The sequence below is a fragment of the Equus quagga genome, chromosome 14 (assembly GCF_021613505.1).
Source record: "Equus quagga isolate Etosha38 chromosome 14, UCLA_HA_Equagga_1.0, whole genome shotgun sequence".
Classification (NCBI taxonomy): domain Eukaryota; kingdom Metazoa; phylum Chordata; class Mammalia; order Perissodactyla; family Equidae; genus Equus; species Equus quagga.
Window position 1 is genome coordinate 41,552,309 of NC_060280.1, and position 12,832 is coordinate 41,565,140.

At 36.7% G+C, this 12,832-nt stretch overlaps 1 protein-coding gene across 2 annotated transcripts in view; it reads right to left on the bottom strand.

The window, feature by feature from the left end:
* Positions 1-7,222: 7,222 nt before the first annotated feature.
* The window catches only part of NOX4 (NADPH oxidase 4), a 145,250-nt gene continuing 139,640 nt past the window's right edge, over positions 7,223-12,832 (bottom strand). For both annotated transcript variants that reach the window (XM_046686204.1, XM_046686205.1), the window contains exon 18: positions 7,223-8,989. In XM_046686204.1, coding sequence (XP_046542160.1) covers positions 8,869-8,989 — 121 coding nt within the window. In that variant the 3' untranslated portion in view covers positions 7,223-8,868. The remainder of the gene's footprint in view (positions 8,990-12,832) is intronic.

Sequence of the window (12,832 nt, forward strand, 5' to 3'; positions counted from 1 at the left end):
GTAATTTTACAACAGTAATGCTATTAAAGCATGCACTCATGACCCCATTGTGACACAAAGCAAATAATGCACATAGGGAATGCAAGCACATAACTGCTAATCTTACCTTTTAAATGCATCTGAACTTGACCTATTGAAATACCCATTACAGAATGCATGACAGCTTGGCAAAATACAAGAGGAAAGCAGATTCTTTGAAAATAAATCACTTGAAGAAGTGCAACGTGGTAGGAATTGATTGAGAACAATGCGGTACCACATAGCGAAGTAACCTGCTTCAACCCTACAAATAAGTCACCACTCCTAAAAGCTCTATAAATTAGAGCACTGTGACATCTGATTTGACCCATGAATGCCCTTTAGATTCGAGAAAACAATAAATAACAGTTTAATGGAAAGAACATACATTGAGAAATATGGAGAGTAGAATGTCTTTTACTCTGAAGCAAATATCTTCATCCTGCTGATGCAAGAAGGCTTCCCAATTTTGTGTACCTTCCTAGGCATATCTTCCAACGTAAAAGGGACCACAATCATCTATACTGAAGCATTTTTGTCATCCTGGCCACTATCAAATTATAGGTTCACAGGCAACACAGAAACACAAGATGGAATGAATTTTAGAGAAAATTCTGGTCTGCATTTTTCTGATGGGGAAATCATACAGCTAGTTTTCAGGGGGTGCTGAAACACAGGTCTCCAGGACACAGCTTATGGAAAACTGCTCATATCTCACCTGTGTAAATGTCAGACAAACCTGTGAGCTACTCTATTACTATTCCTTATTTTGTGTAATGCACAGATTTCCAAAAAGAGAGATGTGATTTACTGGAAAAATAAACAAAATCCTTTGAGCAGGAGTTCCTATATAAAGTAAGTTTATACAGCTGAGTTACGGTATACTCAATGTTTAGGTAAAATTGAAATCCTCAATGATCAAATGTAAAAACTCAACATTGAGACTTCATAATGAACATATTATATTTTATTAATTTTCTGTGCAGGAAAATAGATATAATTTTGACATCTTAAAATGGTACAAATAATTCAATGTTTTAATGGGTACAATTATGAGATTTGAGAATAATACCAAAAAACAAATCAACCCAAAAGAAAACCAAGATCCTAAAACCAGCATATTAAATTTAGAGATTCAAATTCTATAATTGCCAATTGCACACCCTGCTGAAATGAAAGTAACAAGAGTGTTGAGAAGCTTGTAATTAGACCAGTTTCAAAGTTTTTCAAAGTAACATTTCTCAAATATTACTTAATATCTTCACAATCATTTGTGAAGATATTCATTTGGTCTTTCATTAAGATAAAAACAACCCTAACCTGTTCTCAAAATCCTGCAGAAAATTCTTGATTATTACCATCAAAGGTGCACAATTAGTTTCCAATGAGAGGAATTTTAAGAATATTTGTCCAAACTTTATTTGTCTAGCTTTTAAACACCATGCCACGTTCCAAAACAATGAAAGTGTTCTAGAAACATACTATGACTTTACAACAATAAAATTACATATAAAAATAAATGCATTTTTTTCTAATTCTTTACAAGCATTGAATCTGAATTAGTGCTTCCTCTCCAGCATTGTAGAAACTCACACCTCCATTTAGCCAGACAAGAATCAAATGCCACACCTGGATTGCTGAGCATCTCACATTTTGATGGGAGCACTACGCTTCTTCCAATTGCAAACCTGTCACTGCTGAATGCTTATTATGACAGTAGGAAAGTGTCATTACACGTTATTGCAGAATGTCATTTTCATTCAGGCAATTTTTCTCCCAATCCACCATAAAAATACACAAACACATGCTCTCTCTCTCCTACACACACAACACGCACACATACACACATAATTTAAATACAAATATCTACAAAATAATGTGAGCTTTGATGAAAACACATAATGTGAAGTATCTTTGGTAAGAGAAAAAGATAAATTTATTTTATTTCCATCTAGGAAAAAAATAGCTATAATGCAGTGCTTTTTTTTTTTATAGAATTTTATCTAGCTCTAAGATATAGGCCTTGGTTTTAACTCAGTAGGGGTCTCATGAACACCTGCTTTTCCCTTCACCAAAACTTAAATAAGCAAGATAACTGACATCACCCTCCAGCAATTCCTAGATCGACTGCTATAGATCAATACAGCTATCTCTAGCCAAATTGGGACTGACCAAAATTAGTTAAGAGGAATTCAAAAGACGGTTCTATTGGACATAACAGGCAACTTTGTCTACGGGAATCTCAGCAGACAGACAGCTAGTAGTGCTGATTTGCTTGTGGGTACTTCTCTACTTGCCCAGAAAACAGGATTAAATACTCTTTCAGTTATAATGAACTGTGACTGACGGAAGCCTGTGTTTTTACTCACTCAGAACAATGTTTTATTTTTATTGTGTTATCAAAAACCTACGCAGGAAGATTTGCCCAGGAAATGTCTCTTTCTTCACAATTTCTTTCCTTCTCTCCCCCGCATTCTTGCCCCACTACATCCCTGGAAAAGGGATGTCGGCAGAGGTAGATATTATACCCATTTTTATGTACATGGTCTAATACTTTTCAAGGATAAAGGCTGCAAGTCACCTGGTTTCTAACGTGGAATCCTGTTCACACTATACACTGGAGGTGGCTGGGTAGAATGATAATACTAGCACACTCTCAGAGTAGAACATAGCTACAGCCAATCATTCCTACTTTGTTTTTTTTGAGGAAGATTAGCCCTGAGCTAACATCTCCTGCAAATCGTCCTCTTTTTGCTGAGGCAGACTGGCCCTGAACTAACATCCATGCCCATCTTCCTCTATTTTATATGTGGGACGCCTACCACAGCATGGCTTGCCAAGCGGTGCCATGTCCGCACCTGGGATCCGAACAGGCGAACCCCAGGCCACCCGACACAGAACGTGCGCACTTAACCACTGTGCCACCAGGCTGGCCCTATCATTCCCACTTTTTAAAGTGATTTCTATTATTCCCAACTCTGAATTTGAATCAAATTGTAATGAAAAGAGAAAATAAAGTTTCTTGCTAATGCCATTTGGTAACCAGATCATCATCATCTTTAAACAGGATAATTGCACCTGGCGGTACCCGTTATGTGGTTAATGATGCCAAGATGACTCAAGAGCTGGTGTTTCGCTGAACTGGACAGTCCCTGGGAGTTTGGAGAATAACTGTGCCACACATAGAATCTCAAAGTGAGGAGTGCAAGACAGGTCACGTTCCAACATATGTGTGGTAAGGTATTTGACATTCCTTTAGGGCTCAGCTGGAGAGGAAAACCTAGAAGAATTAACCGCTTTCTCCCCAGCCAATGTGTTGGCTGCCACATATTTTTTAGTAAGCAAGCAAGGCCCCCATCTTTGGCATTGTGGAGATTTCTCACCATTAAAATGAATCATATAGTCATCCTAAATTGATAACTAGATTCAAATGAATCTGCTGTTATAGGTGAAGAGATACACTGTTACGATGCAACAGAGAATGTCTGTTTCTGTGTCTGCATTGTTAAGGTTTCATTCCCTGGGTGGAAGGATAAGAGCTGAGAAATACGACCTCGCAACGACAGAATTTTAATGTGTGGTGTATGCAGCTGAAGCAATGCATGGCAGCCTCCCCTTCTTTATTGCTATATATATCAGAGCATTTACATATTGCTGGTTCTCACCTAAATGTTGGGATTCTCTAGGTCAACCAGCAGTTCATCAAAGCTCTAATTCTTATAGAAGCCAGATATAATTCGGATCAATTTAAGGCTCTGCTAAAATTTTAGTGGCAATGACAATGTGAAAGGATCCCTGGAAACAAACCAAACATCCCATTCTTTTACCTTCTTCCAAACCACAGTAATAGCCAGTTTTGTAACACATTTAAGCATCTACTTAGTTATGAAAAGAAAAGGATTTCGTGCCCTGATGTGTTAAAGAACTTTGCTTTCCTTGACTCCCTTTTTTTTCCTTCCTAGTTTTGCTCTGATGAGGCTTTTTTTTTTTTTTTTTTTTTTTGAGGAAGATCAGCCCTGAGCTAACATCTGCTGCCAATCCTCCTCCTTTTGCTGAGGAAGACTGGCCTGGCCCTGAGGTAACATCCGTGCCCATCTTCCTCTACTTTAGATGTGGGACGCCTGCCTCAGCATGGCCTGCCAAGCGGTGCCATGTCCACACTGGGGATCCGAACCGGTGAACCGCGGGCCGCCAAAGGGGAACGTGCGCACTTAACTGCTGCGCCACCGGGCAGACCCAATCAATTCTTAAACTGTAGCTTAACACTCCGCATTAAGGTTACTGCTGATTTTGCTACAATGTAAAATAAAAGAAGAAATCTGTTTTTAGATTCTATAAACAAGAATATAAAAATTTTGGATGAGGAAATAAAAGTTCTGCATGTTCACTTCAAAAAATTTACTAGTCTTTGTTTTAAAGCAACATTGCTTAACTCTCTGCTAATTTTAAATAATTCACCCGGCCTTTCTTCTCTTCTCTCTTAATGGAGCTCTTTTTGCTAAGTATTGGCAATCTTCTGCTTCGTTTCTTTGGAAAACTTTGTCTAGCTAGCTTTTGCAACTCCATCCTTTGAGAATACTATAGAATGGAATAAAGAAGTTGGGGTGATGAAGGGGAGATTCAGACAGAAGCAAACAGAGAGTTCTCATTGTTCTATGGTGGTTGGAGTAAATGCTCATTATGTTTGATTTCACTTATTTCCTGTCTCACTAGGTTACAAAAAGCTGACTCTTTTCTCCTGAACAAAAAGCACATTATGGTCATGTGAGTAGAGAACAATAGTCATTTTTTTTAACATCAACCTTTCCCTGGGTCGTTAGAAAGCTGGTGAAGTTATACCTTTTGTCTATAAACCTAAATTTAAAATGACAATATTAGCATTTCCTAGAAAATATACTATGATGTATTTCCCCAATACAGAGCTCTGGAGAACACAATCTCTTTAGCACAATTATCTTATTTTAAAACTGATATCTGGAAATAGATTCTAACAGGCAAAGCATAAGACTAACAAATTTGGAATCAGAAGATATATAGGGAAGAAAGGTGTGATTTTCTGCTCTGAATCTGGAATTAACACTCACTACCTTATTTTCCACTCAGCACTAGAGTTTATAGGGAGATTCCGATTAGCAGGACTAGATGTGTCTTATTAAATGCCTATTTCCCGGGGAGGTGGGAAGAGCCTTTCAGCAGCAGAGATTACAAAAGCTGAGCTCTGATTTCGTCTCTGCAACGAACTCAGTGGATGACTTGGAGCAAATTACTATCTCCTTTCAGGCCTCAGTTGCCTCAACTGCAAAATAACAGTACTCCCAACTTTAGCACTTTTTTTTTTTTTTGAGGAAGATTAGCCCTGAGCTAGCATCTCCTGCCAATCCTCCTCTTTTTGCTGAGGAAGACTGGCCCTGAGCTAACATCCGTGCCCATCTTCCTCCACTTTATATGTGGGATGCCTACCACAGCATGGCTTGCCAAGCAGTGCCATGTCCAGACCCGGGATCCGAACCAGTGAACCCCAGGCAGCTGAAGTGGAACGTGTGAACTTAACCTCTGCGCCACCAGGCCGGCCCCCTAACTTCAGCATTTGATGCTTCTATAATATAACTGGATATGAGAGTGTCCTAGATAGCATAAGAAAAGAGACCTGTTTATCATGAGTAGCACTTAAATATATATCTCATTGGTTTGTTTAGAAAAATCACTGCTCAGCTGGGTTAATCATCCTTAAGGAAAAAAAGATTTTCTTAAAATTTTTTCTCTTTCATATAATGAACATTCTTCAGCACCAGCATTATCTATTGATGACAAGGGCCCATTTGCCTCTAACAAGTCTCTTTAGCAATCCCTTATAATTTAAAATCCATTTCCTGCTGTGAATGTTTCAAGTAAACACTGATTTGGGGGGTTATAAATAACATGGATATCTAGATTAAATCAATTCAGCTATGCTTTGTCTACATTGCTTCTATTTCTTTAAGTGCCTGTACTTAGCATAATCACCCAACTGGCATTTTAAGTCACTAAATGAAAAAACTATCAATCACTTCATTTTTAACCAAAAAAAAAGCAAACTAAGCCCCAAATGTATATGTGGTGCGTGGGTATATGAATCTGAGTGTTTTATTATTATTGTTACACAAAATTGCCTTCTCTTGCATGAAGCAAGAGACAGAAGAAGATTAAAAACTGATGAAAGAGTCCATTAGATTCTTTGTTTTGGGGCATAGAAAGAGAATTTCCTTTCCTTTGTCCATAGAGTTAATTTCTTAGTGTAATCCTATAAAAAATTTGATAGTTTCTTCTAAAAAATAAAATCAAAGAAAAGAAAGGTATACAGGGCCAGCCCCATGGCTGAGTGGTTGGGTTCATGCGGTCTGCTTCAGTGGCCCAGGGTTTTGCTGGTTCAGATCCTGGGAACGGACGTAGCACTGCTCATCAAGCCATGCTGAGATAGCATCCCACATAGCAGAGCCACAAAGACTACTAGGATTACAACTATGTAATGAGGGGCTTTGAGGGGAAGAAGAAGAAAAAAAGAAGATTGGCAACAGATGTTAGTTCAGGTGCCAACCTTAAAAAAAAAGAAAAAAAAGAAAGGTACAGGTAGCAAGACCTATAGCGATGATTATTATGTTCAGAGGTTTATAAACTGGGGTCCTTGCTTTTGGAGATTGTTTGTGTCCCCCCCAAATTGTATGTAACGCTTTATATATATATATATATATATATATTGTGATATTCATTTTTAATCAAGTTCTCAAAAAGATACATCACCCAAAAAAGATGAATAACTATTGATCTGGTCCAAGTGAGAAATCTTAATTCTGGAGTGACAAGTCATTTGTCACAGTCACATCATTAGCCAGTGACACTGATGGCCCCAGAACTCAAAACCGCAAGGTTACTCATGCTAATGTGCACTCAAATAGATTATGTTTGTTACACTTATATCATCTCGTGAAGAAAATCTGGCTGCTTAATTTGTTGCAAAGTTCAAGTGAATTATAGAGATTTCAAGGATACCATTACAATTTTTTTATAAGGAGACCAATGATAAATATTCATTTGATTTCTGGAAGAGCTGGATAAAAAATAGAAATTTTAACATTAATTGACATTAAAATGACTCAGTATTGCACATCAAGCATGTACTAACTCAAGTTTCTTTTTGCAAGTTCTTTCTGTTATGTGTTCTTATGAAGGTATCTTTAGAATTCTTTTTAATTTACAAAGTGTTACAAGATGTACTGGTTATTAAATATGCCTTCGAAACTAAATCTGTAGCAATATTGCACTTTTTCCATATGTTATTCTAACTCACTTTCCTTCCAAGAAGGGAGAAGAATGAATTCCAAGGAGAGGAAGAAATATCTGTAAGTAATACGTGTATGGGCATTCAATGCTGAATGGTTTAACACAGTTGACTGCTATTGTGAATGAGAGCAAAAAGTGACAGTAGCATTATCATGTTATGTTACATCATGAAAAATTTTAACAAAGGCAAGACAAGCCATGCTGTTGATTTCAGCAATGCATCATATTTGATAGCAATTGATAGATGCCTAAAGAACAAATCAGTAAGTTGTAAAAATGCCTTAATTCTTAAGGTAGTAGATTTTTCCTCTAAGCCCAGATATAATCGCCAGGGAGCATAAACTCAAAGGATCACAGAGTGAGGTCTCAGCAGTGACTTCAAACTCAATAATTCCCTATCAAAACCCAGAATACCAGACAGTGCAACAATAATAATCTTGATTCTGAACTTAAATTCGAATGACTCACGAAATATTTCCTGTCGTGTAGAAAGTGAAAGACAGGTTTCGTGTTCAGGAATGTGACCATACTCTCAATATCTCCAGCATAAATCAAGGTGTGATTTATGAGATTCAAGAGAAAGAACTTCTATCTCAGTGACCACTTTGGTCTCAAAGTGCAAATTAAACAAATCCCCTTAAGAGCCTAAAAACTAAGAAAAACTATGCTGGGAAAAAAAGTAAATAAAAATAATAGAGCCTAAAATGCTGGAAAAGGAAAAAAGCTATTAGTCTATGTATCCCTTTATAATTTATAGTATTAACGTTTTCCTCATTACTATGCAATAGCAATAGATTAAATAAGTTGGGGATGAAAAGGACCGATTAAATCCTTGTGTCCAACATGTGCCAAAGGAGGGCAGATTTCCTTAGACAGAGGAAAAAAGAAGGAAAAATATAAAAATAGACGCTATATCAATGTCTGCACAAGGTTCATTCAGCATAAGGTTTACAGATATCAAGTAGAGGCATTAGCATCAGTAGTGAGGGAGATTAGATATTGACGTAAAGTACCCGTATCAATACAGAGTCTCATATTGTATTTTCAAACATCTAATAGATTTGCTTGGAGCTTTTCTAAATCAAAGCTACTCTGTTTATACTCACATAGAAAATGTAATCTGAGTTTCAATGAATTTTTAATTTCATTCAATCTTGCATTTGTTCAACCAAAAACAATTTAAAGAGGACCGAAGCTATCAGCCTCCCAGTGAGCAAGTGCAGCTCCTCACTAGGGAGTTCTTGAATCTGCCATAAAAATCAACGGTGTGCATCTAATAGCTTTCTTTTAATTCGAGCATTGAAAAGTGAATCATCACATCAAATATTCTTCAAAGCCTCTTTGGTTTCCAAATTAAACATGTAATGTGACCTGTCATCTGGCCACATTCTCTGCATTTCCATTTTAAATAATCATAAATAAGAAAATCTTGCTACTCTTTGGCAAGACACAGCTGTTTGATTCAGCCGAGTTTCAAAGTCTTATAAATTGCACTCATTCCTTCTTTAGAGTCCTGGTTCATCTCAAAGGTTTTCAGCTGAAAGATTCTTTATTGTATTCAAATCTTGTCCCATATGAGTTGTTTCGGTTACTCAGTTTATGAAGAGTCTTAGAAATTGAATTGGGTCCGCAGCAAAAAACACCGACTGTTTTCCTGGGAAAAGAGAGGGAGAAAATGGAAAATCAGATGGAAAATTAGGCAGAATATGACAAGAAGTACGCTTTATGAGCATGTTTAAGTTGTTAGCAAAGTTAACTTCTTGCTTTGCATATTGAAAATAATTTTCCCATTATTCCCAAATGTAAGTGACCACCAGGAAAATATTTTATTTGCCTCATGCTTTTTATACTAGAAATCAGGATAATTCAAAGTATGTAACTATGAGCACATATTTGCTTACAATCAGAGAGTGAACAGTCTGACTTCGCCTTTTCATTACATGCCATTGTGAGGGCAGAAACCAGATCAAGAACAGCAATTAATGGATGCCCATCCACACTGGACGATGTCAATTCTTCTCCTATTAGATGCTTTACATACATTTTTTCTAAAGATCCCATGTATTTTCATTGGCAATGATGAATAAAAGAAGAGAAAGAAAAGCTATTATCAATTTGAAAGGATAATTTTAAGCAACTAATTTATGTCCACATTGAAACAAAAAGCATATTAATCTGAATACATTTTCTTTTTTATTTATGCACTGCAATAATTGTAACAAATGCCAAGCAGGTTTTATTACTCACTAACATAAAATTTTAGTAGATAAATTATACATATCCCTAACAAATAGACTAAATAAATCCCAGGAAATGACTAGTATTTCACACTGATCTTCCTCCAAAGTTTGTTGATTTGCATTGAATTCTTCCTAGGATATCAAAATGATTAACAATTCATATATCTTAGAGAAATACAGCATGTACTCCTTATCTGAGAATAACTGGTACTAAAAAAAAGGGAATCTATTTAAATGAGTAGCACAAATTTATAATAATAAATACTGAAAAAATGGTTTTATTAAAACTTTTCACCTTGAAAAATGAAACAAAGAACTATGAAAATAGAACTTTTACTTGTAGCCATAACTAGATTTACTCTGTTGAGTTAAAAAAAAACTAGAAAAAAACAAATAATATATGAAAGAAGTATTTTCACATACTGGACCATAGTCAGCCCAAAACTGTGATCCCTGAGAAAAGAGAAAACAACAAGATGAGTCCAGCAACTGTCTCTGCTTATGGCCTGGAGGCAGTCTACAGGCTGCAGCACAGAGGGGAGAAATTCACGCAGAGATGGGTGGTCTCACTGAGTTGAAGAGATAAAGAATGGAGTTCATGAAGGCCAAAGCAGCTAGACTTTGTGGAGCAAGATATGGAAGGGAAGAGACATCTACAGAAAGAAGCTCTGGAGATCTGTAGAGGAATATCCTCAAGTCTTTGTTTGAGTACTACTCTCCTCATGTGTGAGAGGAAACCAAATGAATCTGGGTAAAGAATTACCAGGGAGCAGTAGGCCAAACAATTCTCATAGTTTACACAAGGTTCTGAATATTCATATTCCCTCAAACCACAATGGAAAAGATCCATATATTATGCGTGGGCAATGGGTAGTGTTCTTGGAAAGGTATCACCTTATTTGCAAGGAGTAGGGAGGATGGTGGTAAAGTTAGCCTTAGACTGAAGGCTGCTCTGGACCTAGACTAACAAAGCTTAAAGGCAAGCATTGAAAAGATCAAACTAAACCCAAGTAACGAAACTGCATGTCAGGAACAAGTCCAACAATATTGAAAAAACAGATTAAACTTTGGCATTTAATATCTAAACTTCAAGATGTACAGCATTCGATCAAAAATTACCAGAAATGTATACAGCAAGAAACTATGAACTAGAAGTGTTGTGAGCTAAATTTTCTCCCCCAAATTCATATGTTGAAACTGTAACCCTTAGTACCTCAGAATTTGGCTGTATTTTGAGATAGGGCCTTTAAAGACATGATTAAGTTAAAATGAGTCTGTTAGGGTGGATTCTATTCCAATCTGACTAGTGTCCTTATAAGAGCATGCAATTTGGACACACAAAGAAATACCAGAGATGCACATGCACAGAGAAAAGACCAACCACGTGAAGAGGCAGCAAGATGGTGGTCATCTGCCAGCCAAGGAGGAAAGTCTCAGAGGAAATCAACATTGCTGGCATCCTAATCTTAGACTTCCAACCCCCAGAACTGTGAGAAAATAAATTTCTGTTGTTTAATCCATCCAGTCTGTGGGATTTTGTTATGGAAACCCTAGCAAAGAGAAAGATCAGTCAAGGGAAACAGGCCCAGAACGGCAGAAATGATGAAATGATCAGACATGGTCATTGAAACAGTGACGAGAAACATGCTTCATATGTTCAAAGATAAGCATCAACATGATGAGAAGGAGAAGATTTTTTAAAGGTCTAAATGGAAATTCTAGAGATTAAATGCAGTATCTAAAGTGATAAATATACTGATAGGTTAAGAGAAGAACAGGCACTGCAGAAGGAAAGACAAGCAAACGTGAAGACAGCACTAGAACCCATCCAAATGAAAGCAGACAAAGAACAAAAACTGAAAAAAAAAAGTGAACCGAGTCTCAAGGACCTGCAGGACCTGGCTGAACGTACATGTAGTTGTAATCCCAACATGAAAGAACACAGAAGGGAAAGAGAAAAAATATTTGAAGAAATAATTGCCAAAAATTTTACAGATTTGATGAAAACAAACACATAGATCCAAGGATCTAATGAACTCCAAGAAGAATACACACAAAGGAAACCACATAAGGCAACTTATAAGAAAATTCTGAAAACCAGACAGACACAAAGGGAAAAACATAAAAGCAATCAGATGGGGAAAAAAGACACATTACAAATAATAGAAAATGAAAGATGGACTTCTCGTCACAGACTTTGTAAGTCAGAAGGCAAGGAAGCGACATCTTCAAAGTGCTTAAAGATAAAAGAAAATGTCAACTATTCTATACCAAGCAAATTCTATACCAAACAAAAACAACTTTCAAAAACGAAGATGGGATAAAAACTTTTCACACAAAAGGTGAGAAAATTCATCACCAGCAAACCAGCACTGTAAGGTATATTACAGAAAATTCTTCAGGAAGGAGAATGAAATCAGATGGAAATTTGAATCTACCCAAAGGCATGAAGACCACAAAAATGGTAAATCTGTGAATAAATATAATGCATATTTTGTCTAACTTTTAATCTCTTTAAAATATAATTGATGTTTAAAACAAAAGTACTAACAATGCATTAGGAGGGTTACAGCACATGTAGAAGAAGGATGACTAACAGCCAAGGCGATGCAGAAGGAATGGAAGTACTTGAAGTGGTATAATATTACTTGAAGTATACTGTGATAAGCTAATGACGTACACTGCAAACCTAGGATGATGTTTCTCTGATTTCACCTGAGGGACCACAGACCACGGAGAGCTGGGCCCCATCCCTAGAGCTTCTGATTCAGCAGATCTTGCATAGGTTCACAAGTTTGCTTTTCTAACAAGTTTCCAGGTGATGCTGTTCCAAGGAACGCAGTTTGGGAACCAGTGGCTTAAAAAAATCACTAAAAGTGAACTAAAAACAGAGAGATATAGCTACTATGTCAATATAGGAGAAAAAAATGGAATCACAAAAAATACTCAACCCAAAAGAAGGTAAATGAAGAAAATAAAAAAGGGAAGAATGAGATAAATAGAAAGCAATAGTAAACTGCTGGATTTAAACCCAATCAAAGGGAGCCAAGTACACTCAATGAGGAAAAGATAGTCTCTTCAATGGTGTTAGGAAAGCTGGATATTCACAAGCAAAAGAATGAAACTAGACCCCTAGCTTACACCACTCACAAAAATAAACTCGGAAAGAATTAAAGACTTAAATGTAAGACCTGAAACCATAAAACTTATAGAAGAAAACAGGGAAAAAGCTCCTTGAATTGGTCTCGGTGATGATT